Source organism: Mercenaria mercenaria, chromosome 18 (genome assembly GCF_021730395.1).
Source record: "Mercenaria mercenaria strain notata chromosome 18, MADL_Memer_1, whole genome shotgun sequence".
NCBI classification, from domain to species: domain Eukaryota; kingdom Metazoa; phylum Mollusca; class Bivalvia; order Venerida; family Veneridae; genus Mercenaria; species Mercenaria mercenaria.
The window spans coordinates 61,254,800-61,281,695 of record NC_069378.1 but is presented as its reverse complement, the minus strand read 5'-3'; the positions used below and the strand labels follow the sequence as shown (position 1 = coordinate 61,281,695).

Below are 26,896 nucleotides of genomic sequence, written 5' to 3'. Positions count from 1 at the left end.
ATTATATAAATAGATATAAGTATAGTCCATTGGCTGCTTCAAGTTATTTAGAATTACCAAAACCATTACAAAATTCAATGAAAGGATTAATAAATATAAAGAATGATGATAACGAATGTTTTAGATGGTGTCATTTAGCTTATAAATTTCCTGTAACAAAAAATTCTGAAAGAGTTTCAAATTATAAAAAACATATAAACGATCTTGATTATACTGGAATCAAATTTCCTGTTACATTAAATCAAATACCTAAAATAGAAGTTTTAAATGAAATATCATTTAATATATTTGGTTATGAAGAAAATAGTATTTATCCATTGTACATATCAAAATATAAATACGAAGAACACTGTGACATGTTGCTAATTACTAATGATAAAATAAATGATAAAATAACTGATGATGACTGTAAACCCTCAAGAACTGTAGTCCAACATTATGTTTGGATAAAAGACTTTAATAGATTAATGAATAACAAAACAAAAAATACAAACAAGAAACATTTTTGTAGATCTTGTCTGCAACACTTTACTCAAGAAAGAATATTAAATGAACATATTCCAAATTGTTTAGCTATTAATGGTATCCAAGGTGTAAAAATGCCAAAAGAGGGAAGTAAAGTACAATTTAAAAATTATCATAAAGGTTTAGCAGTACCTTTTGTAATTTATGCTGATTTTGAATCAATAACTAAAAAAGTTTTAACTGCTTTACCATCAACTGAATCTTCATTTACTGAACCATATCAAAATCATATAGATTGTGGTTACGGCTATAAAGTTGTTTGTTGTTATGACGATAAATATACTAAACCAACCCAGATTTATAGAGGTCCTAATGCAGTTTATAAGTTTATTGAAAAAATGCTTGAGGAAGAGGAATATTGTAAAGAAATATTTAAAGAACATTTTAACAAAGAACTAAGAATGTCTAAAAATGATTCAACCGAATTTAAAAAACAAAAGTTTTGTCATATCTGTGAAAAAGAATATATAGAAGGTGAAGTGCCAGTACGTGATCACTGTCATATAACAGGAAAATTCAGAGGAAGTGCTCACTCAGAATGTAATATTAATTTTAAACTAACACATAAAATTCCTGTTATTTTTCATAATTTAAGAGGTTATGACGGTCATTTTATTATGCAACAAATAGGGAAATTTAAAAAAGAAATTAATGTTATTCCTAACAATATGGAAAGATATATGGCATTTATGATTTCTGACTTGGTCTTTATTGATTCATTCCAGTTTATGTCTCAATCATTGGATAACCTAGTAAAAAATATTCCAGAATTTAAATATTTATCTCAAGAATTTGATAAAAATATAGAATTATTAAAGACAAAAGGTGTTTATCCATATGATTACATGGATTCATTTAAAAAATTTAAAGAAACAGAATTACCTTCTAAAGAAGAGTTTTATTCAATTTTAAATGAAACACATATATCTGACAACGAATATGAACATGCTAAAAATATTTGGAATAAATTTAAAATTAAAACAATGGGAGAATATCATGATCTATATTTAAAAACTGACGTATTACTTTTAGCTGATGTATTTGAAAATTTTAGAAAATTATGTTTGGAGTACTACAAATTAGATCCTTGTCATTATTTTAGTAGTCCTGGTTTAGCTTGGGATGCAATGTTAAAAATGACTGGAATTAAGTTAGATTTAATAACTGATATTGATATGTATCTTTTTATTGAAAAGGGACTGAGAGGAGGAATAAGTTATATTTCAAACAGATACAGTAAAGCAAACAATAAATATATGAAAGATTATAATTCAAAAGAAGAAAGCAAATACATTATGTACCTTGACGCCAATAATCTTTACGGTTGGGCTATGTGTCAACCTTTACCCTCTGGAAACTTTAAATTTATATCCGAAAAATAATTTAAGAAATTAATTGCAAAAGGTAAAACTAACTTTATAGTTGAATGTGATCTTGAATATCCAAAAGAATTACATAAAACCCATAATGATTATCCTTTAGCTCCTGAAAAAATTAAAATACCAGATCAATGGCTTTCTGATTATAGTAAAAATATTAAAACAGAATTTGAAATAGGGAAAAGTAATGTAAAGAAGTTGGTTCCAACTTTAATGAAAAAACAAAATTATGTAGTTCATTATAAAAATCTTGAACTATATACACAATTAGGGTTAAAAGTAACAAAAATACATAAAATATTAACTTTTGACGAAAGTCCTTGGTTAAAAAAGTATATTGATTTTAATACTCAAAAAAGATCTAAAGCAAAAAATTCATTTGAAAAGGACTTTTTTAAGTTAATGAACAATTCTGTATTCGGTAAGACGATGGAGAATTTACGTAAGAGGGTTAATATTAAATTAACACATGATGAAAATATTTTATTAAAATACATAGCCAAACCTTCATTTGTTAGTTCAACGATGTTTAACTCTAACCTTTTTGGTATTCATAGAATAAAAGAAAGTTTGTTATTAAACAGACCTTGTTATGTTGGAATGTGCATTCTAGATTTATCAAAATATTTAATGTATGGTTTTCATTATAATTACATTAAGGAAAAGTATGAGGGTAATTGTAAATCATTGTTTACTGACACTGATTCATTATGTTATGAAATAAAAACCAAAGATGCATATACGCAACGTGTAGTTTGCACGGAACACCGAAAATTTAATTAGCGGACAGTCGAAGAAATTTTTTCGCAAAATTGAAGGCTTTAAGGGCGTTTTTCGGTGTGCAGATTGTGCATGAGGGTGATATAACAGTGGAAGATACGTATTACGTCGGACATTTATATGACATTTAGTGAACTGTGCTATTAACAGTGGCTGATTTGAGTGGCCGCGTGGGCGGTGGTGACTTTCAATTCTCTCTGGTAAATTATCCGCAAATCAAAGCAAAGGTGTTAGCGGCTACCATTGTGTGTGAAAAGTGTCAAATCATATTAACTCTTGTATGGTCTATATTATCAGATTGTAATGATGAGATCTGGATCTGAAGATGGAAATTCTGCTGAAGCTGAGGAATATGTGGAATCAATAATGGGGTCCCAAAGAATTATACAAGTGAACACTCCGGCAAGGAGTGGGCGTAAGCGACACCTGTCATTACCCTTGTCTAGTGAAGCTAATGTTAAAAAGGCTAAAAACGGGGATTGTGAGTCAGACGGTGAAGGTGAAGGGAATTCAGTAAATGCAAGGAGGGTTCTGAATATGGATGGGCAATCCTCAGCCCCGAAAAACATTATAGTATCCCAAGCAGATGGGCATGTTGATGCAAACCCATCCATTGAACATATGATAATGAAATTGTCTTCGGACGTCCACATGATGTATGCGGCGCTTAGTGAACGCATTGATAAAATGGAGTCTGGACTCGAACAGAAAATTGCAAGTAAAGTTTCACAAATTTTAGACAAGAGGGTAAACACTGAACTTAGTCGAATACGCAAAGACATTGATGCAAGGATGGATGATTTTAAAGAGGCGATGAAAGCTGAGTTCACTGCTGAAATGGAGGAGGTTAACAGTAAACTGTCGTCTTTACCAAGTGTTAACACTCATTATCAACAAGACATTGAGTTAAATATAGTAGTCCGTAATCTGTCACAATCAGAGAATGAGGATACTACCAAAAAAGTAGAAAAGCTGTTTAAGGACGGTCTTAACTTAAGGAACATTTCAGTGGTAGGGGCGGAGCGTAAATCAAGTTTGAATAATAAGCCTGGAGTTGTTGTGGCTTCTTTGAAATCGTTGGAAGACAAAAAAAAAGATTATGTTAGCTAAGAAAAAGTTGAAAGACAGTAGGCAATACTCGTCAGTGTATATAAACAATGATAAATCCAAAAGTGACAGATTAATGGAGAACAACTTTCGTGCTGTTCTGGAAGCAATTAAACATAAAAACTCAAATATAACCCTACAAGGTGGTAGAGTTGTACGACTTGACCAGCAAAGTAGGGGTACATCTAGGGATTCATCGTTTCAACAGGGAGACTCTAATAGTGAGGATTCTCGATCTCGAAATAGAAACAATAATGACCGGCGTTCTGAATCTCAACCGCAAAATACAAGGAGTGATTCCAAAAACAACTCGTGGCATTATAACAAGCCGTCCAGAAACGGATATCGGCATTCAGCGCGCAATCGCAGATAATTGACATCCGGGTTTTGGAATGTAAGAGGATGGAGTAGTAATAAACAGACTGATAATTATAATTTGAGGGCTAATTGTGTTTTAAATTATGATTTTGATATCATTGGTATAGCCGAAACTCATCTCCAAAATGGTGCTTCAATTGAACTTCAAGGATACAAGTGGTTTGGTCAAAATAGGAAAAACATTCATAGAAAAGCAAAGACTGGTTCTGGGGGAATTGGATTTCTTATTAAAAATTGTGTTTTAGATGAATTTGATGTTATGGTTTTAAATGATGATTGTGAAGGCATTTTATGGTTGAAATTAAGTCATAAATTTGATAATTTTTCTGTGCTACCATGCGTTTGTTATTTGCCGCCGGAAAATTCTTCACGCTTTTTGGATGTGAATGTCTTTTTTGATAATTTGTTAGCACATTTCTATTAGTACCAGAATTTAGGTCTTGTTTACTTCTGTGGAGATTTTAATAGTAGGTGCGGAGATCAGGACGATTTTATAGTAGGTGTCGATAATATTAGTAAAAGAGATGTAAAAGACTTCAAAACAAATTTTTATGGTGAATTATTCATAGAATTTTTGATAAATACCAATTTGTGTATGCTTAATGGTAGGAGTGATTATAACGACTTCACTTCCATTTCCACGAAAGGTATGTCTGTCGTGGATTACTGTGTTGTAGGGCATAACTATTTGTCTATGTTTAGAAATTTTAAAGTTATTCGTACATTGGAAGCAATAAGTAATTGTGGGGATACATGTAAGTTCACTGCTGCTGGGATACCAGATCATTCTATTTTGGTATGGGATATTGATTACAGTTGTTATGTAAAATGTATAACCACTAAGGTTGAAGGTGATACTATTGATTATTATGATAGATTTGATCTACAAAAGGTGCCAGAGCAGTTTTTATCAGATGATGTGAGTGTTGATAAGTTAAATAATGTCATACACAAGTTAGAACAAGGATTACAAAGCCAGAAAGATATTGATTGCATATATGATGAGTGGTGTAATATTGTTAAAGGCTCTATGTATGAAAAGTTACCTTTTAAGAAAATTCCTACTGGGGTAAATAATAAAAGGCGCAGACCAGGGAAAGCATGGTGGACTCCTTACCTCTCTGAGTTATGGTCTCAGTTATGTATTGCTGAAAGAAATTATTTAAAATGTAACTTAGTAAGTGAGAAAAATAGGCTAAAGGTATCTTATGTAAATGCACGGAAGGTTTTTGATAAAAATGTACAGAAGGCCAAAAGAAGGTATTGGTTTTTGGCACAAAAGAATTGATCGAAGAATGTAATATCGACCAGTCAAGATTCTGGAAGTCCATAGGTAAAATCGGAGTTAATAACAATAACTCAAATTGTATTCCAATGGAAGTTGTAAACACTGATGGTTCGACCACTTCTGATACTACATTGGTCCTAAATAGGTGGAAGGCTGATTTTAGTAACCTTTTTAATGTTAATTCCGACCGGGATAATGATGAAAGTATAGGGGTAGATAATGAAGAGTCAGTTTTGTATGCAAATTCTTCTAATGAAGAAATCTCTATTCATGAAGTTAAACAGGCCATTGATAGTGCCAAAAGTGGAAAAGCTGTAGGTTTCGATGGAATACCTGCTGAAGTTCTTAAGAATGATGCAACTACCATATTTCTTCATGCTATTTTTAATGTTTGTTTTAGCAAAGGTATTACGCCAACTATTTGGGGAAAATGTATTATCAAACCAATACCTAAGTCATCCAGCAATGATCCTAGAGATCCGTTATCTTACAGGGGCATTGCACTGGCACCAGCTATGTATAAAATGTACTGCTTTATAATTAATCATAGACTGTCCAAATGGGCAGAGGATAATGATAAGATTGCGGAAGAGCAAAACGGTTTTAGAAAGAAAAGAAGCACTATTGATCAAATCGCTTCTTTAACTAATATAATCGAAACCAGAAAGAAACAGAAACTGTCTACATTTTGTGCATTTATTGACTTCCGAAAGGCGTACGACAGTGTCAATAGGGCAAAATTATGGACTAAATTGAGTCAGTTAGGGGTTAATGGTAAACTGCTGACAGCAATTAAATCGCTTTATTCTTCCGTGTCTTCTTGTGTCCGTGTCTACAATTTGCATACCGATTGGTTTAATGTTAACTGCGGTTTGAGACAGGGATGTATTCTTTCCCCCCTATTGTTTAATTTATATATAAATGATCTTGTCGTGTATTTGAAGTCTTTTGAAATTGGAATTAACTGTGATAATGAAAAAGTGTGTATATTAATGTATGCTGATGACATTGTTCTTATCACAGAAAATGAAAATGATCTGCAAATTTTATTACAAGCAGTTAATGACTGGTGTTATACATCGGACATAAAAATTAATGCAAGTAAAAGTAGTGTTGTACACTTTAGGAGACCTTGTTCTCAAAAAACAGATGTTTTATTTCATTGTGGAGAGGAAATGATACATGTTACGGATAAGTACTGTTATCTTGGACTGTTGTTAAATGAACATCTAGATTATGATGTCACGGTTAAGGCAGTAGCAAAAAGTGCCAGTAGGGCCCTAGGATTACTTATTGCTAAATGTAAAGTAGCCGGAGGCTTTCCATATGATGTGTATACAAAACTATTTGACACACTAGTCTGGCCGGTAATTAGTTACGGGGCTAGTATTTGGGGTTTCAAGCCATTTTCATGCATCGAGGCTGTCCAGAATAGGGCTATGAGATTTTTCCTTGGTGTAGGTAAATACACCCCAAATACAGCCTTGATGGGTGAAATGGGCTGGAAACCGGTTTATGTTCGACAAATAAGTTGTACTAGTAATTTCTATGTCAGACTTTCAACAACTAATGAGTCCAGGTTAAATAAGCGTATAGCACTGTGGGCTGAATCTAAGGCAAGTTCCTCATGTAAAAATTGGTTTTATACTGTTTGTAACCAATACAGAAAAGTGATTCCTAGTTTTTCTGGTGGTATTACTCAACCAATCTCAAAGCAGTTTGTGTCAGACATACAGACGGGTTTATTTAATAGTTATAAGGGAGAATGGAGAACTAAACTGAACAGCAATATTGGTCCGTCCCGTAATGGCAGGAATAAGCTTCGAACCTACTGTTCGTTTAAAAGAGAATTTCAAACAGAAGAGTACTGTAAATTAATTCTCCCTTTACAACATAGAGCTGCGTTCAGTAAATTTAGATGTGGTGTGGCACCTTTGCGGATTGAAACAGGCCGATATGAAAATATCCCAGTGAATGACCGTTTGTGCCCATTTTGCAACGAGGTTGAGAATGAGGTTCATGTATTAACAAGTTGTAAACTATATGAGGACTTGCATTTTGAGCTATTTAATAAAGCTAGGGAGGTTGTTAGCACCTTTGATACTCTTTCGGCTGAAGACAAAATGATTGTTATTTTATCTAATGTTAATATGGTTAGGTATTCTGCCAAAACCTGTTTTAATATACTGCAACGCAGAAACTTTTTTATTTTTAAGTAATGTATTATATACTTCTTTTTAGTTACCCTGTCATAACTACACCAAAAAAAGATAAATGTTAATCTTTTTTTCATTAGTTTAGGGGGAGTTAAGTATCTTAGTGTCTCTAACTTTGGTTTTATATGGTTCTTATGTTCTCTTTTATTGATTCCAAGTTTAAATGAGTTGTAGTCAGAGGTTTTAACCTTGGATTAACAGAAGTATATGGTTAATGCTGTTAATAAGATAAGGGTTAGTGACGAAAATGTATTTTAGCATTTTAAATATTACTTTACCTCATTCATTTCAGAGATAATACTTTATTGTACGTATATACTATGCATACACCCACACTATATCACAACACCACCACAATACATCATACCATGCTACACTAAATCCACAACACACACACCATACCGCACACACACCACACTACTCCACAATACATCACACCGCAATACATAACACTATACTATACTACATCCACAACACACACACACCATACCACACACACACACACCACCACCACCACCACCACCACCACCACACCACACCACAATACATCGCATCACACCACACTACATCCACAACACACACACACCATACCACACCACAATACATCACACCATACCACACTTATACAACATACATGCACACACAAACACACGTACAGGGACATGAAACACTCTCAGTCTTACATCATAAAAATATATTATTTGCCAAAGGTTTTTTTTATAGTAGTTTTACTGTGATTTATCAATACTTTTATTTAAACATAGAACGTGTGTAACATTGTATGGTATGAGACATATGTAGTCTCTTGTAATTCTATATAGAATGGCCATCTACCTGTATGATATGTGTTATTTTATATTTGTATGTTTGTATAAAATGTAAATGGATGAGACTATAATAAATGATCTAATCTAATCTATAAAGACTTTTATAAGGACAAAGATTTATTTGATAACAGTGATTACGATAACAACTCAAAATTTTATTTCGATAATAATAAAAAAGTAATTGGAAAATTTAAAGATGAAGCTGCCGGTGTAGTAATTGTTGAATTTGTCGGATTAAGAAGTAAAATGTATTCTTATTTATTAGAAAATGAAGTTAACGTTAAAAAATGTAAAGGAATTAAAAAACTTGTTGTTAAGAAAACAATAGTTCATAAAAATTATAAAGATACTTTGTTTAATTCAACCCAAAGTAATCACACCTTTAAAGTTATTCGTTCTAATAAACACAATCTTTCCAGTTATGTTATAAATAAAACATCTTTATCATGTTATGATGATAAAAGATATATTCTTGATAATGGTATTGATACATTAGCTTATTCTTAAATTAATTAAAGTTTTTATTAAAGTTTTTATTAAAGTTTTTATTAAATTATAGAACCATAAATTGTTAACTGAATATTTTTAACGTTTAAAGAATTAATAGAAATAACATCATTTACTTTAAATTCATTTGCATAATTAATAGAAATAGATTCATTTTTTCTGTTATTTTTTACATCGTAACTTTGAAGAATTACATTTTCTTTATTTTTTAATTGTAATTTAGCTTCTCCTTTATCTAATTTAATTGCATCAACAAGAATAATTAAAATGCAATTAAAATTAATTCTTACATTATTACCTTTTTGAACTAAACCAGGACTAGCATTTACAGTTTTCCATTGAAATAATCCACCATCGGTATCTTGGGTATAACTTGTTAAAAACAATGGAGGTTTTCTTATTAATTGCCTTTCTATTTTATTTACTTTTTCATTTATATTATTGAATATTCCCATTATATTAATTATTCCAGTTAAATTTCAGTTAAATAAATGTCCTTATTAGTTAAAATAATTTATGATAGTTTGTTCATTTACTCTTTGATTATGAATTTTTAGTGTTTTATACAATAAATCATACAACGGTACTTTATCTTGTAACATTTTAATGAAAAATAAACAATAATATCCACAAAGCATACTTGTTTTGTCTTGATATTGAACATTGTTGTATTTTACATTTGGTATATACTGAATTACTTCTTTTGGTGGAGGAAGTCCAAATGGATCGAAATACATATTATTTAAGTAACAAACCCAATGTGTTCCAGGACCAGTAGAGTCGTCCAAATTTATAATTCCACACTCGTCCTTTTCTTTTAATTTTAGTAAATTATTTCTACTAAATACACCCCTAAAGTTTTTAATTTTTAATTGTTTTACCCATTGTTCTATTTCAAAGTTAGATATTGGTTTGTTTATAAATTTTATTTTTTTTTTTACTATAGGAATTCGTCTGTAAGGTCTTCGTTGTGAATCAATCTGTAATCCCTTACCACTTAACAAAGATGTAATCAAAGGTATTCCTAGACTAGCAGCCAACATACCTAAAAACCCACCGTCTTGTTTTTGTTTTTGTGTTAATTTAATCACTCCAGATCCTACTAATTGCTTTCTTTGATTAGGTGTAAGATATGGTGATATCATATTTCTCTTATCATTAGGTACTGAAATCATACCATTTCCAAGTATTTTACTAACACCAGTACTGGCTAGCCCAGACAAAGCGCCAATGCCTAGAGGGGCTAATATTTTTGGAGCTATTTTTGCTGCCATTGGAAGAATTGTTTTTCCTAACAAGCCAGCCAAAGCTCCTAAAAATCCACCATTTTGACCTTGACTGGACATTTGTTTTTTTGAAATTGTAATTTCTAATCCCTTATTATTTGCAACAGCTTTTTTAATTTGATTAATTTGTGTTTTGTTAAAAGTAAAGGGAAGTTTCCACGTAATTGTTCATGTTTTAATCTAAAAGTATGTGGAATTTTATTATTATAAGCTTGTGCTAAATTTTTCTTTTGTCCATCTGTAAGGTTAACTTTATATTCAATATAATTTGATAACATTATATATTTAAAATCTATTTTATTTAAACAATAACAAGTTCATTTCCAATAGTATTTATTTCAACTGTTTCCTCATACAATACAATTGCATAAACACGGACATGTGCTGCCGGCCGAACATTTAATTTAGCTGTTAATGTAATATGCTTAGGATCTTCTGTAGTTACTTCCTTTTTATATTCCAAGTTAAAATGAACAAATCCAAACAAACTTTGAAAATTAAATCTATTTAAGAGACTTCCAGTAGTCTTATTATTTTGTTTATAATAATAATTAATTACATCATCATATATTCTTGATATACTTGTGTATTCTGTTTCTGGATAAAAAACACCATTACCAACTTCAAGACGACAAGAGCTCAAAGTACAAACATTATCATCTGCTGCATCAACTTTAAATGTATCTAATAAATGTGGATTCTGTCTTTGTGCATTACTTTTGTCAGGTCGTTGTAAATAAACAAATACATGTTGTGGTTTTGTTACACGCTGTTTATTCTAAAAGTTATGTTCGTCTGTCGTGTATCAGTTGATTGTGTTATCATTTCCCGAAGGTATGACCATCTTGCTTTTTTAAATCTTTCAGTAGCAATTAGATCAAACCCAAATTCATTAAAAACCAAACGTGGAACCCATAGAATTAATTTTGTTACAATTACTCTACCAGGATCAGCAGCATTAGCTCTAAAAATTAATTCATCATCATCTGTCAGCTGCAGTGTTATTTGAATTTGACTTGGAGGTAAAATATTAGTTTCTAAACCCTGAAAAAATGAATAATTATTTAATGGAATCTTAGCATTTACCTCATTACCACCTTCGATTAATTCCTTTCTAAATTTAAAACCTGAATTATCAGCAACAGCAGCAGTATCAGTAGTATCTAAATAAATAAACTCATTTGTTCCAGTTGATTTTGCATAATCCTCAGACAATTCAACCAGATTCTTTACATTTATTACTTTGTATAAATTATTACAATCATAAACAATTTTTCCATTTTGTTTAACCACTAATTGATCAATTAATGAAGCTGCATTATTAATTAGAGCAATTTGATCTCCATCAGCATAATTATTACCATTAGCAAGCTTATTTACTTTAAAACTTACTTCAAAATAACCATTAAACCAATCAAAATATGAACTTCTATCATTAATTGTAAAGTGATATCCGTTTTTTTGTTGCTTAACATTATTTCCCAAAACAGATATTAAAGCTGTATCTAATTGAATAGGAGTTAATTCATATCTTTCACAATATTCTTTTGTTCTAAACATGTATTATATATTATTTTATTTTTTTTATTGTAGTTTTTATTTTAGTTTTTTATTTTATTTTTTATTAAAGTTAAAACTTTAGTTTTTATAAATTAATCTGTTAATACGTTTTTGTTGAGCTGAAGTTCCAGCACGAGCTAAAGTCCCAGATCCTGACAATAATCTATTTAATCTTATATTAATATTTTCCTCCTTATTATTTTTACTGTTATTCTTTTCTTGTAATTCCTTGGCAATTAAATTACCAACTGCTGGAGCAGGTTTCTTTTTAAGTTTTTCAACAAGCTTTGCTGCAGCTAAATTTCCAACTTCTGTGCCAACCTTTTTTGTTCCACTTTCAAGTGCTGCTTTTCCTGCTGTTTCCAAAGCTTTTTTTCCAGCTGTGCTAATTGAAGATGCAACTCCGCTTGAAAGCAATTTCGTTAAAGTGTCAAAGATACCTGTTCCGCGTATATTTTCTTCTCCCGTGTGAGCATCAACATAAATAAATATTCCTTTATTTTTGTCATAAACTTTTTTGTACATTATATAAAACTAAAATTTATAATTTCATAATAAAAGTTTTAAAACTTTAGTTTTAATTAATTTCTTTTAATATTAATGTAAAACTTGTTTCAACCTCATTAAAATTAATTATTCTACCAAATACATCTGTAATATATATTCTAATTGAATTTATAATATATTTATTAATTTCAGAATATCCAACTCTTTGTGGTTCTTTTGTAAATGGATAAGCTCTTGTTAAATCTGCAGTACTTAAAGCATAGATAATATCACTGAAATTACCATCAACAAGTGAATTATCAATAAGATCACAATGAATATAAATTGTATCCACAGAGTTAGTTATATTTGGTGTTTTAGTTCCCCATTCATTTTTGTCTAATTTTTTTTTCTCAAATCCAAGCAATGTATGAAAATTTGATATTTCCAAATCCAACTTAAAATTATCTGTAATTGAAATCAAAATCTTAAAACTACTTAAATCAAATTCCAAACTTATTGGAGCAATTTCTGATTTATTAAATTCAAAATCACCATTACTTATTAATGTTTCCCTAATATAATTATTAATATCTGTGTAACTGTAAGAACCATTTGTAAATATAATATCTTTCCAATCCTTACATTATGATAACGAATTCTTTTATTGTCATATTCATCACTAATATTATGCCAAGAGTAGGTCATAGTGTTAATACTATCCAAACCAACAACATAAGTTTTTTTTTATCTAAATTAAAGAACGACTAAATCTGATTGTAAAATCACTCGGAGTATTTTTGTTATTATCTTTAACTGTTTCAGAACTTAATACTATTTTTTGTTCCATTTATATATTCAAGAAAAATAATTTTTATATAACATTTCATGTTGTTCTGGTAAAAGAGAATTCATTTTTAATAGTTCATCAATTATTCTAATACCTTCATTTTTTAGTTCTTCATTATTATTTCCAGCATTAATTGAACCACAAATTAACTCTAAGTCATTAACCAATTCTTTTGGATTACACGGACAAACGTCATAACCTTGTCCCCTAATTACTTTTTTAAATTTCATAGATCTTTTATTGATAGGTAATCCTGATTTTTCTGTTAATTCTTTGAATATTTTTCTTGAATGAATTGAATGCTTTTTATTATTGTTATATCTTTTATTAATCAAATCAATTAAATCATCATCTACTTTAGTGTTAATTACTTCTTTTCCAGTTATTCTATCCTTAGCAATTAATTTGTTTTGACCATAAAGTTTATTTAAGTTAATAATTAAATTACCATATTGTCCATTCGGTGAAACTTTATATGGGTTATGATATCTTATTCCTTTTCCTGTATATTTTTTTGTTTCTAGAATATAGTTGATTACGTCTCTGTATTTTCTTAAATTATCCGACTTAGCTATAATTGCTTCCTTTCGCTTCAGATCTAAATTTGTTTTGTTTTTCTTTCTAGTTATTGCACCAGATTCATTACCCAATTTTTTTATATCCTCTGATACATTTTCTATGATATCCTCTACTTCTTTTCTAGTCATTTTTTCATCAGGATTTTCAGATTCAGTGTGAAAAAAATCAAACACTTCTTGTGGTGTGTTATATTGTTTTTCATCTAAAAGACCTAAATCAATATATTTATTAAAATTAACTGTAAATTCTTTTGGTCTTGCTCCCAATTCTTCTGATTCTTCAATTGTATCTTTAGTTGTATCATCAGTTGTTTCAGTTATTCCCATCTTTTTTCTTCCATAATCTTCTAATCTTTTAAGTTCATCTTGAGAAACCCGTCCAACAGATTCATCTCCCCAATCTATTGGTGAAGCCGATTTTAAAGCTTGTTCTCTTTCATAATCTTTCAGTACTTTTTTAATTTCTTTTTCAGTAGGTTCTTTGTTTATTTCCCTGTATTTTTTATATTCCCTCGCCACATCTTCAGGAGACCATGTAATTGACGGTTCTTGGAATAGTTGTGGTACACCCTGGTATGTTTGTATGTCTTTCATTTCATCACCTAGTAACGCTAATTGTTGTTTTATTCCAGGTAATGCTTTTAACTGACTTGATAATTGTTCTTTTTGACTTTCTATTTTTTCAGTAATTGGCTTATAAATTTCAGTATACATATCCCGATTTGTAGCTTTTCTTATTTTTTCTCTCATTATTTCTTCTCTAAGATCTCTCATCTTTTGCCCGACTAATTTTTTTCTTATTATCATTTCATTAAGTTTTGATTGCATTTATATAATAATGTACGATAATGTAAAATAATGTAAAATAATGTAAGATAATGTAAGATATTGTAAAATAATGTAAAATAATGTAATATTATATAAATGGAAATTCCAAATTATGATACAAAAAATGATAAATCCAATAACTTTAAACAATTTTATCCTTTTATGCCAGATTCATGTTTTAGAATGTTAATATGTGGATCTTCTGGATCTGGAAAAACAAATACATTAATGCATATACTTCGAAAACCTCTTATATATTATGATAAATTATACTTGTATGCTAAAAACTTAGAACAATCTAAATATCAGGATTTAATTAACAATTTAAACCAAATTGCAAAAAAAATTAAAGTAGATCCAAATGAAATACTTGAATATTCAGCTGATCCCAACCAAATTGAACCTTGTGAAAATCTTGAATCAGAAAAACAAAAAGTAGTAATATTTGATGATTTTGTATGTGAAGATAAAAAAGTTCAAAATGAAATAACAAAATACTTTATTCAAGGACGTCACAAAAACTGTTGTGTTATTTATTTAAGTCAGTCTTACTATAAAACACCAAAAGATATTCGAATTAACTGTTCACATTATATTTTATTTGAAAGTCCAGGTAAAATGGAAAATAATAGGATTTGTGATGAACAAAATATAGATCGTGATACTTTTGCTAATGCAACAAATCAAAAATATAATTTCTTATATATTGACAACCAAGGAAGTTTTTAGAAAAAACTTTACTGGTAATATATAATAATTATATAATGGGAGTTTTTAATGATGTAAAACAAATTAATCAACCTGACAGTATAAGTAAAGTTAAATTTGATATTGATTTAAGTGATTATGCTACTAAAAAGCAATTCAAAAAGCTTAAAAGGAAACGGAATCGTATCTTCACAGAATATAAGGAACTTGATAACACAATGAACAGAGCATTAGATATGGGAGGTAATGAAATAATCAACCTAGGAAATCCAGATAAACCCAACGATGCAGTTCCAAGACGGTTTGTGTATAAAAAAATTCAAAGTGTAATAGATGACTATAAACTTGAAGACATCAAAAGTATAAAACAAACACTAGAAGTAGAAGTAAAGAATATTGAAGAATTAACAAAAGATTTTAAAAAGAATTCATTATTAATTAATCAATTACAAGGTAAAATTGAAGAAGAAATGAAAGCTATGGTTGATTCTATTAAAGAACTTGAAGAGAAATCTGATTTGACAGATGACAACATAAAAGAAGTATTTCGAGTTAATTTAAACATTTTATTCACTCAAGTTCAAGAATTAAAAGATAGTATGATTAAACATGAAGAACTAAAAGACAAGATTATTGAAGCTGAGAAAAAGTTACAAAATATGTATCAGTTAGAAATCAGAACAGAAATAAATAAACTAAATACTGAAATGACAAAAGGAAATCAAGATTTACTCGATACATTTTCAAATAAATTTGCAGAATATAAATCTGAATTGGAAAAGGCAGCTTCACAAAGAGGTGATGATCATGATACAGCATTAGATAACCTTAAAAAAGAAATTAATTCTAAAATAGATGACTTTAAAAAACAAATTCGAAATTGGATTAGTATTGTTGACAACCGTCATAATTTAAAATATGCAGAATTAAGTAATATTACAAAAAAATTACAAGAAGATATTAAAGAATTTAATGATCAAATTAAAAAAATAACAAATGATTTGGACTCTGTAGTTGAAATATCAGCTAAACAAGAAGAAGCAATTAAGATAATTAATGATAAAATTAATGATAAAATTAAAAAAATAATAAATGATTTGGACTCTGTAGTTAAAATATCAGATAAACAAGGAGAATCAATCACTGCTAATACCCAAGTAATTACTGCTAATACTAAAGCAATAACCGCTAATGTCGAAGAAATTACCACTAATACCCAAGAAATTACAAAAGTAAAAAATGTTTTCTGAAAACAACAAACACAATTAGCTAGAACAAAAGGCGTTGTTGACAATTTATCTGCTTCTGAAGTTGCTACAACAAAACGAGTTGATGATTTAGCTGAAATAATTCTTAAACTTAAAAAGAAAGACAGAAAAATAGAAAAAAGGGTAGAGGAAGTAAAACATGAAGTGTTTCTCTTTGAATACTATTATAATCATACTTTTGATTACATACAAATGAAAAAGTATTTTGACCGTCGTGGTGCCTGGATACATTCAACATATAAAAATATGGCCGATCTGAACTATTTAAATATATTTGAAATAAGACCTGGAATTATCTTAGATTATAAAGATTTTATAAGCATAAACCAACAATATAAAATAGATGTACTAGATATGCTTTTGAGTGGTGTGTTTATAGTCGGAAAAACCGGAACTTATATAATAGATATTAAGATTTTATTAAAGGGTGCGAGCTCTCCGGGTGAACCGTATAAACCGACTAAAAGCCCAATATCACATTTTATATTTAGGTGGCGGAATGATAGGCCTCAGGATGATGTTTTATTTGATATATTTGATAATGTAAATATAACAGCTGAGGCAGCTGAGGACTTTGACACTGATAAGTTAATATCTATGTATAAGAAAAAAATTAAAATTTATCTAAAACAAGGAACAATGTTTGATATTCACCCGTATGACGATTCAGCATCTACAGAATTAACATTTATGCTTTTGATAGGTAGTTACATTAGATTCTACATATCGGATGAACCTATATCCTCTGGTAGAAGCAGACTTTTGGATTAAAGGGTTAATTAAAAGCTTAATTAAAGTTTTAATTAAAGTTTTAATTACTATGTGTACCCTAATAATATACTTACTAATTGAAAATAAAATCAAATACCTTTACATTTTATCAATAAAAATAATCTGCCAAAAGTTTGCCAAGTTGGCAGCGACTGCCACATTGCTGCCACTTGGCAGGATTTTGGCAAATATTTGGTGGAAGTGTTTAAAATTATCTTTAATCATATTTTACTATAGGTTTTCATAAAGTACTATGAAAAGTTGTTTATTTTTTGGTTTTAAATTGTCCGGCATTGGATTTTTTAGAATAGGGTCAAGGGGTCAGTCCGGACCAAAGACTAAATCTTTTTTTGGTTAAACCAAAGGTTTTCATTCGGTTTAACTAAAGATTTAAAAGATTTTCAGGTATCAAGGGTAGCAAGTTAGTATTCTAAGTTTAGGGCAAGATTAAAGTCTGCTTATAGAATAGGGTCAAGGGGTCAGGGGGGTCAGAATTGAGCTCGCACAAACAATTACTATACTACTTCTGTTACACTTTATCTTAGTTATTTAAAGCAATAGTGCATTATTAAGACTGCACCGCGCCATTAGACGCCATTCACACACAATAAATAATGATCAAAATGTCAACTTTCGATAAAAATCTTTCAATATCAGACACATTTATTTAAGTAACGGAAAAGATAAAAACTGAATCAACGTGACTTTGTGATTTTTACTGCATTTCAAAGCATTTGAATAAAAATCTGGAACTGTAGATTTTTTTTCGAATTACGATTTAACGTGGACAGGCATTTTTGACGGTCCTATTTAGATGTTGAAAACATCGATGGCTTGACATTTATTTTGATTTTTTGGTACTCAAGGAAAGAATAAAACTTATTTTATTGTAGCAAACATTTGCAAATGGAAATGTAAGATATTAATGCTGTTTATTTAACCAGATTGGGACTTCTTGAAAATCATCCACGAATCACTAGCGAGATTCGTGGATTTGCAAAAAGGCACAGTAAGTTTTCTACCCGTCAAACCATCCAAAAAATCCAATCCTTAAGTAAACTATAATACACAGATTAATTTTTTTATACCAACTGAATTTGGTTAATACTGCATAAAATATGATTCTTTAATTATGCCTTAAACAGACAAGCAATAATGCTTTTAGAGTTAACGTAACATTATTTGTTGTGCAAAGTTATAAAAATATGCCTTCTTAACTTAAGATTAAACTGTGATAGATGTTAATGTATTGCAATCTATGATGCAAAAGGTTTCTAATACCTGTAACATTTCATTCTTATTGCCCTTTTCAAGTGTTCTGTTGCAGGTAAGTGTTACATAATCGTTTGCATGCACTTTGTAATGAAGATAGATTTTAGACAATACATTCAAATTTGACCCCAAAATTACAGTCACAGCTTTATTAATGTATTGCAATATTTCATGCAAACAGTTGTCAAACAATTAAGTTTAAATACCTCTAACACTGCTTTTTTATAATCATTGACTCATATTAATTAATATATTGCAATTAATAATGCAAACGGTTGTCAAACAAAAAGTTTCAATACCTCTAACACTGCTCTCTTATAGCCATTTTTTCCAACCCTAAACCCAGCGTTCTTATGGTAGCAGACTCCAGTGCCCCCTATTGCCCAGATAGCTATAATATCATCACAGCCATCGATCCTGCTCATAAAGCACTGAGACGCCGAAAGGTGACGTGGCTCGATGTTTGCTGGAAGAAAATAAACAGTCTGAAGGCTCAAAAAGTTCCCTTGAAAATCATGCCCTATGCATGATGTGCATACGATGTTACGAAAAAAGTTCATGTACGTATCTTTTGTTTCTTTATGTTTTGTGCGAAAGTTTCAAAATGAATTTGAATGAAAGAACACGTTAAATAAAGAGCTTATTTTTTCATGCTATAGCACCCGCAAATTCCAGATAGATTGGTTTGTCATCAAAGTATCACGAGAGATTCTGTACATGCTATAACAGGAAACACACGTGTGTTCATAATATTCAGGCATAAAACGTGTAAAAAAGTGTTCGTTTAATTTAGACTTTTTAATGATGCAAGCGTTAACGTCCAGCCCTGAGCATAGATATATAAAACAAGTAATTTCATTGCTATTGTACAATTTAATTGACCTGTCAAAACATGTTCCCTTAATCTTATATAGGCTCGAACAGAATATAATGAAAGCCGGGTCCATTTTTTGACAGGTCAAATAAATTTTTAATAGCACAGGTTTTTCTCTCTTGTAAAGGCACCTCTTGATAACGACAATATGCGTGATCTAAGGCAAGATTATCTGGCTTGCAGACTACTATAAAGTGCTGTAAGATTTAGTTACTTGTAAAAGGAGCTCGATTAACTTGTCACCTTGAGAAAATGCTTGACGCATTTAAAACAATGACAGGGAACATTGTCTTTGTATAAAAGTAGCATTCTGAGAACAAACAAGTTTTTAAAAAAAATCGACAATGCTCATAAAGGGACCATTAAGACTTGAAAAATACACATGTTGTCGGATGAAAAATCAGGTACATGTACTTGCACACATAATGCTGCTCCTCAGCTTTATCAGGAAACATATTCACAAGTTTCCATGCATAACCTTATCTGATTTACCATTTACTTAAAACATACTATGTTATTTTTCCCCACCAATAAAATGAAGTACAGGGCCGTAGAATATTATTACCTGGTCCATAGATGATGATATTTACTGGGCTTTAGTTCAACATTAAGTGTGTCATAGCAATTTCTAAACTATTGACTGTATCTTGGCTATTGACGGGGCAGGCAGAACAACTGTTGATTGGCGGTTTATAAAAGAATATAGATAAATAGTCATATCATATCTTAACATCATATGCATAAACTATTACGAATTTGTTTCTTACCACTGTCAGAGCAACCGTAGACAATTGCATGATGCATAACATTCTTGTTGTCAATAAAAGGTGTGGTGGCTACTAAGTGGTAATCCCCGTCTGACGGAAGGTCTAACACCTGGCATATGTACGTCGTCTTCTCGGCCGGAACAGAGGAAGTTGTAAGGCGGACGTCATAGGAAAATGTATCTGTAGCAAACAGTAATAGAAAACCGAAAATACAGAATGGGTGGCTATATTAAGATGTACTATGTTATTCTTTCACTAAACTACTTCACCATTAGATATTAATTTAATACCTCATCAAAGATACATATGACTTCGCAAAATATATATATATATAATTTAATTGCAGTCTAAGGGCTTAGGTCAACATAAAAAGTGACGAAACATTTGTTAAATAAACTTCAAGCGTTTTACTAATAAACTTTGATAATGTGGCAGTTGACCTAAATCCAATCGACACTGTTTATTTTCCAATACAGGTAAATCCAATATTTGCTTTACAATAGATCTATGACGGATTATCTTTGAACATCCCTGGACTTATTGGACTCAACTGCCACATTATCAAAGTTTATTAGTAGTAGTGTGACATTTTCATGTTGTGTTTACTAAAATAAATACTAGACTAGGTGTTAGTGTGTAATAAAAGTATTTAATTGATACACAATATACAGTTCGGTTTACACGCCAAATAAAAACATGTATACAGGATGTTAAGTTAGAAATGAACATCTGAATGAACTTTATGATACTGATTTGATAAGGATTTAATACAGGTTTGTGACACCGGAAGTCATAGATTTGCATTCTATTTCCTTGAACCTACATCCTGCACACATAGACGGACAAAATGTCAAACTTTAGTCGAAAATGAAAACAGGTTTATGGAAGTCTCGTCATAATATATTATATGAACATTGTGCTTGCTTCAAATGTATGCTTTTCTTGTCTTTGTATTGTAAGTAATTTGAGCCGCGTCATGAGAAAACCAACAGTGTGGCTTTGCGATCAGCATGGATCCAGACCAGACTGTGCGGATCAGGATCCATGCTGTTCGCTTTCAAAGCCTATTGCAATTAGAGAAACTTCTAGCGAACAGCATGGATCCTGACAAGACTGCGCGGATGCGCAGGGTTGTCTGGATCCATGCTGGTCGCAAATGCACTATGTTGGTTTTCTCATGGTGCGGCTCATTTACTGTCTTCGTTAAATCTACAGTATTCTCACCTTCGTCAATAGAATCACATTTGAATTCCGAACAATCTAGGAAGGAGTTGACGTCCTTGCAATCCTCCGAATCATAAGGTTCACAGATACCTGATAGCAAAAATGAAATACTTTAATCTACAGGTTCACAGTGATAGTCAATCTGACTAAAGTACATCTCCTATTACGCTACGCATAGGATCTGAGAACGACTTATTCATAGCCTCGTTCTGATGACCCTTTCGCTAGCCAATCAGAGATTACCTTACAACATTTTGCAAATCTACCTGTAGCCTTGACTTTTGATATTTATAATTCTTTTGTCGTAATATGTCAGATAACCGGTTAGCTCAGTCGGTAGGCCATGTTTCCGACTCTTTGACATTCGAACAAGTCGTCTGATTGGTTAAAATAAAAATAGCAATACTGGAAATCCAAAATATACAGAAGACGTATGTGAATGGGTCGTTCTCAGATCTTCGTTTAGAAGATCAAGTACTTAAGTCAGATTGCAATGATAAGTCTGATCATATAGGGCACACATGTTTAGCGTACATGTATTCTTTATTTTAGCTCGACGGAAAAAGAGTGTAATAAGCAATATCTCAATGGACTTTGAAATTATCTGGGTTGGTACGCAAACTTTAACATTACAATAAGCATATTCTAAGTCGAAAAGGGGGCATAATTCAGTCAAAATGCTTGATAGAGTTGCCTCCTCCTTTTTACAGACTGAGGTCATGATGGTTAACAAGTATGCAAAATATGAAAGCAATATCTCATGGAATTTGAAAATATTTGGGGTGGTACGCAAACTTTAACATTTGTGTGACGCTCACGCTAACGCCGACGCGAGTAGGATAGCTCCCCTATTCGTCGAATAGTCGAGCTAAAAACTGAATTTTAAGCATCACAAAGAAGAATTAAAATAAACGTTTTAGAGTGCCGAACACTTTTCTTATAAATCCACTGTGAACAGACACTTGCCTGGGTGTGACAGTCCAGTGCTATATTCAGATACACTTACCTGGGTGTGACAGCCCGGTGCTATATTCAGGAGTTTCCCCTTTTTTCCAGTCGCAGTTAGGGTCCCCAAGTTCCTCACCATTTGTTCTGCCGTCCATGTCCGAGTCTGCATTACAAACCGTCTTTGTCCACGTCTGTAATGTTTAGAGTATTGTGCATAAATAAACAAAATATTACTTTTAACGTAGAAGGATCCTGAAAGAATTTTTGCCAGACCCTTTATATCATTTTTTTTTTAATCTATGTATCATGCCGTCCATAGACTGAAAGTTCCGATCACGTTACGGAAAATAACGACTTCACCCGACTATTGCCGAATCCATCAGGCAACAGATATCAGTACAAATAATTATACGTATCTATTATTTTTGGAGGCATAAAACACGTGATATTGGTATAAATGAAATAAAATTTGAAAAGTAGATCCCTCGGAAGCACAGAGAACAAGGCAAACAGTGAAAATTGCAGACTCGGCTTGATTGAGTATGTTCATGAGAAGAAATGGAAAATACAAGACTGCTCACGCACACCCCCCCCCCCCCCCACCCCCGCCGCCACAGCACCGGCTTAAGCAGTTTTCAATCTTCAAATCTAAATGAGTTGAAATCAATGACCCCGAAGGACCTGGATATATACCAACACTTAGATGAAGTCGGGCCGGCTTTTTACGGCCGCCACACAGCTCTTAACACCCGCTGTTGAGAAGTTAATAAAATCTGAAAAGTAGATCCCTCGGAAGCACCAGGAACAAGGCAAACAGTGAAAATTGCAGACTCGGTTTAAGCCATTGTCTTACTACCCATCATGTAACAAAGCCTAACAGTTTCGGGTACATCTATTTACTTTAAAGTTTATGCTATTTCCCTTTCAGAAGAAAATTTTTAACAGATATTTTCTTTATGATTTGATTCAATTGCGCGACATTTATGTGCGGTTGAGGGATATTTCTCCCTGGCTGTGAAAATTATTTTGAAGACATATGTCAAAATTATTTTCAATAAAGCATGGAATATTATATAAAATGCAGTCAAGCCTTTAGAGACACGGGACCGCCCCTAGAGGTTCGCATTGACCTATGATTTATGATGAGTAAGACACTGTAAGTTTAACATGCTAAACAAAAAAAAGTGCGGAAATCTCCAATTATATCACTGAAATATTGCCTTTAATTTGTTTGACTACGTCAACAGAAATAAATGTTTCTCAGAGCATTTAAATTTTTTAGTCTAAATCGTTAATTTTACTTTAAAGCATATGAGTCCTTGTTTTAATAACTGTTTAAAAGAACAGTACTTACGTATCCTTGCTCCTTAAAGAGGACTCCGAATGGGTTTCTAGGTCCTCCACCACCCTTTACTAGATGCCCGACCCCCTCCCAAAATTCGGTTGGGCTACAAGGATTGGGGACTTTGACACCATTTGGAATATTGCTTTGGAAATCCCGATAACTTTGCACCAGTTGCAGCAGAACCACTGTACAGACCACACTCAAACTGAAATAAAATTAAGACATTGTTAATTATCTAGAGAAAAACAACAGTAGATCCGCTATGCAGAGCTAACTCTAGCTACAATTAACATGATATAAACATGAATATCTCGAGAAATCGCCAAGTGTTATTCAGGCCTGATATATGACGCAAAGTTTGACAAGACTGACAATTTGGCACTATAAACTCTATTAGAGGTGAAAACATCTAGGGGGAAAAAAAGAAAAAATAAGGCACTTATCTCCAGATTTTGGCGAAAAATGAAGGTTCTTTAAAATTGTACTTTTGTCATGGTATGAAAGTAAGAACATTAATTTTTGTTTCTGAAATATCTTAAAAATGCCAAATCTAGAAAACGCATGTCCGAGTTGGGAATTGAACCTGGGGCGTCGCAGTAGTAAAGATTGTGCTAAAAATTGCGTCAAAAAAAAACGTCAAAGGAGCGTGAAAACTATTGCCAAAAGCAATTTGTTACTGCTGCACCGATAAACATTCCACTTAATTATTTTGTGAATAAAACATGGTCTAGCAAAACCCTTCTACCTAGCAGAATAAATAAAGGTTGAAGCATTGGCAAATGATAGCATATATGTACTGAACATATCAGACTGTGAACAGCTTAAAAGTAATTGTATAAAATTTTCAGTACTCTAGAAGTTCACCTTCATGACTATTTCGAGATGTGCCTTAGTTCATTTGTGCTTTCCCACTCAGTGCCAGCAGAGAAATTTGTAGTAAGTCCATGATATAGTAACTCCTATGAGTTAGCAAGTCACGTGTATGAGTTAGTTGGTCATACCCATATGTTGGTAAGTCGTACGTATGAACGGTTAATTAGTTAGTCATACGTACGAGTTCCTACAAATCTCCCTGCTGGCGCCAGGATTATTCCATAAATAACCATAGATGCTATCTTGAGAAAAATAAAAACGACCAAAAAAAAAACGTAATATTTGCACCAGTTAACTTATGCACTGTCAGAATATGGACTCTTTTAAGTTTCATGCGGCATGAATAGAGAATTGATCAATGTTCTTTAACAACCGAATTGCGCTATTAAATTTTACATTGTCATCTAAAAACGTTATTAAAGTGTACAAATAGTTTGTTACTATCTTTCTTGAAACATCTGTCTGCCTTGTATTTTTTTCTGCTCATTTAAATGAACATATGAGCCGCGCCATGAGAAAACCAACATAGTGGCTTTGCGACCAGCATGGATCCAGACCAGCCGCGCCGTCTGGTAAGGATCCATGCTGTTCGCTAACAGTTTCTCTAATTCCAATAGGCTTTAAAAGCGAACAGCATGGATCCTGACCAGACTGCGCGGATGCGCAGGCTGGTCTGGATCCATGCTGGTCGCAAACCCACTATGTTGGTTTTCTCATGGCACGGCTCAATTATAAATAAAAAAAATCACTGATAACATGCCAAGAAAAATAGGACATGGCTTTAATTAGAAAAAAAAACAACACTTACATGTGAAAAATAAAATAAACTTATAATGATGCTAAGCTGCATCATATATAAAAAGAAAATACAAAATGAAATATAATTCTTTATCACCTTTAATGTAAAAAAATATAACATTGCATGCATATACCTACTTAATTTCAAAACAAATGGGAAATACTAATTTAGTAATGCACGCTCGTCGTTTAAAGTATGAAATATAGGGGATATTTGTTTGTTTTGAATGAATATGGAATATATTTCACTGAGAAAATTTCAAATATTTTCAGAGCGCGTAGCGCGAGTGAAAATGTGAAAATTTTCTCTTTTCAAGCTGAGATATATTCCATATTCACAAAAAAGAAACAAATTTTCTTTTTATTTTATGCTTAATTGCGTTGAGGTGTGCATTTTGCAACAAATTTTAATCTGAGCGTGGGAAACAGGCGCGCGTAAACAGACATGACGTCAGACGTGTTGTGACGTTAGAAAGACGCACACAAAATAAAGTTACATTTTATTTTATTTTTTGCTGCATAACGTTATGAAATTCTCATTAAGTAAAATAATTTGAATCGAGAAATATACTATAATGAACAAAGTGCGGCTACAATTTTCATCCTGTTTTAAGCAAATAATTTAAAATTCATACACAATGTACAAGTAGATCGGAGCTATATCTCTCACAGTGTGAAAATATAGATTTCATATTTTCACATTGTGAGTGATGCGATATGAAAATATTTAACTGATAGAATACAGTATTTAATTAGTTAGCATAAAATAAAATTTAGTATTTGTTAATGTAATGATATTATTGTCCGATGTTCGACATATACTAACATTTAAGCAAAGGTATGTGCTGTTGTTTAAACGTACGTTTGACAATTTATAAATCAAAATTTGAGAAATTTAACTCACATGGTGTGAGACAAATAATATTATAATATCACACATAAACTATTGTTGTTAAGATAGATAATTTACTTACATGAAATTAGCCATGTTTGTATTAACTCCGTGATATTTTTTCGATCTTATGCCGCTTTGCAGATATCGCGCTTTGAATAGAAAATATCAGGTAGATCAGGGTATAAGTACGTCTCGGATGAGAAAGCTCGAATAAAAAATGAATGTCATACAATTTGAACTGGGGGATAAAGTTTTGAAATAATTATACGTTAAAAGAAGGTAGGATTTGCATTCATAAGTTTGTTTTTAAAGCGCTGTATTTCTGTTTACTTACTATGGCATTTAGGCTACTTTGCCTATAATTACAGAACGATTACCGAATTCTCACTAGCATAAAACATTTACATATAATAGCAGTAACAGATTTAACACGTAAAACCCCTTGCGGGAACGTAGAAGTTTTGCGCGTCAAAATCAAGAAGAGAAAGAATATAGTGTTAAAAAAATTAACAGTGGAAGAAACTAAAAATAAATTTGGTAATATAAAAAGATTAAAAC

The 26,896-nt window shown here is 31.4% G+C and overlaps 1 protein-coding gene across 1 annotated transcript in view; it reads right to left on the bottom strand.

Moving 5' to 3' along the window:
- The window catches only part of LOC123537760 (MOXD1 homolog 2-like), a 37,067-nt gene extending 10,493 nt beyond the window's left edge, over positions 1 to 26,574 (bottom strand). Inside the window, exons 1-6 of the mRNA XM_053530371.1 lie at positions 26,418 to 26,574; positions 23,782 to 23,977; positions 22,486 to 22,618; positions 21,480 to 21,569; positions 20,256 to 20,435; positions 18,914 to 19,080 (exon numbers count right to left, since the gene is read on the bottom strand). Coding sequence (XP_053386346.1) covers positions 18,914 to 19,080; positions 20,256 to 20,435; positions 21,480 to 21,569; positions 22,486 to 22,618; positions 23,782 to 23,977; positions 26,418 to 26,431 — 780 coding nt within the window. The 5' untranslated portion in view covers positions 26,432 to 26,574. The remainder of the gene's footprint in view (positions 1 to 18,913; positions 19,081 to 20,255; positions 20,436 to 21,479; positions 21,570 to 22,485; positions 22,619 to 23,781; positions 23,978 to 26,417) is intronic.
- Positions 26,575 to 26,896: the final 322 nt, after the last annotated feature.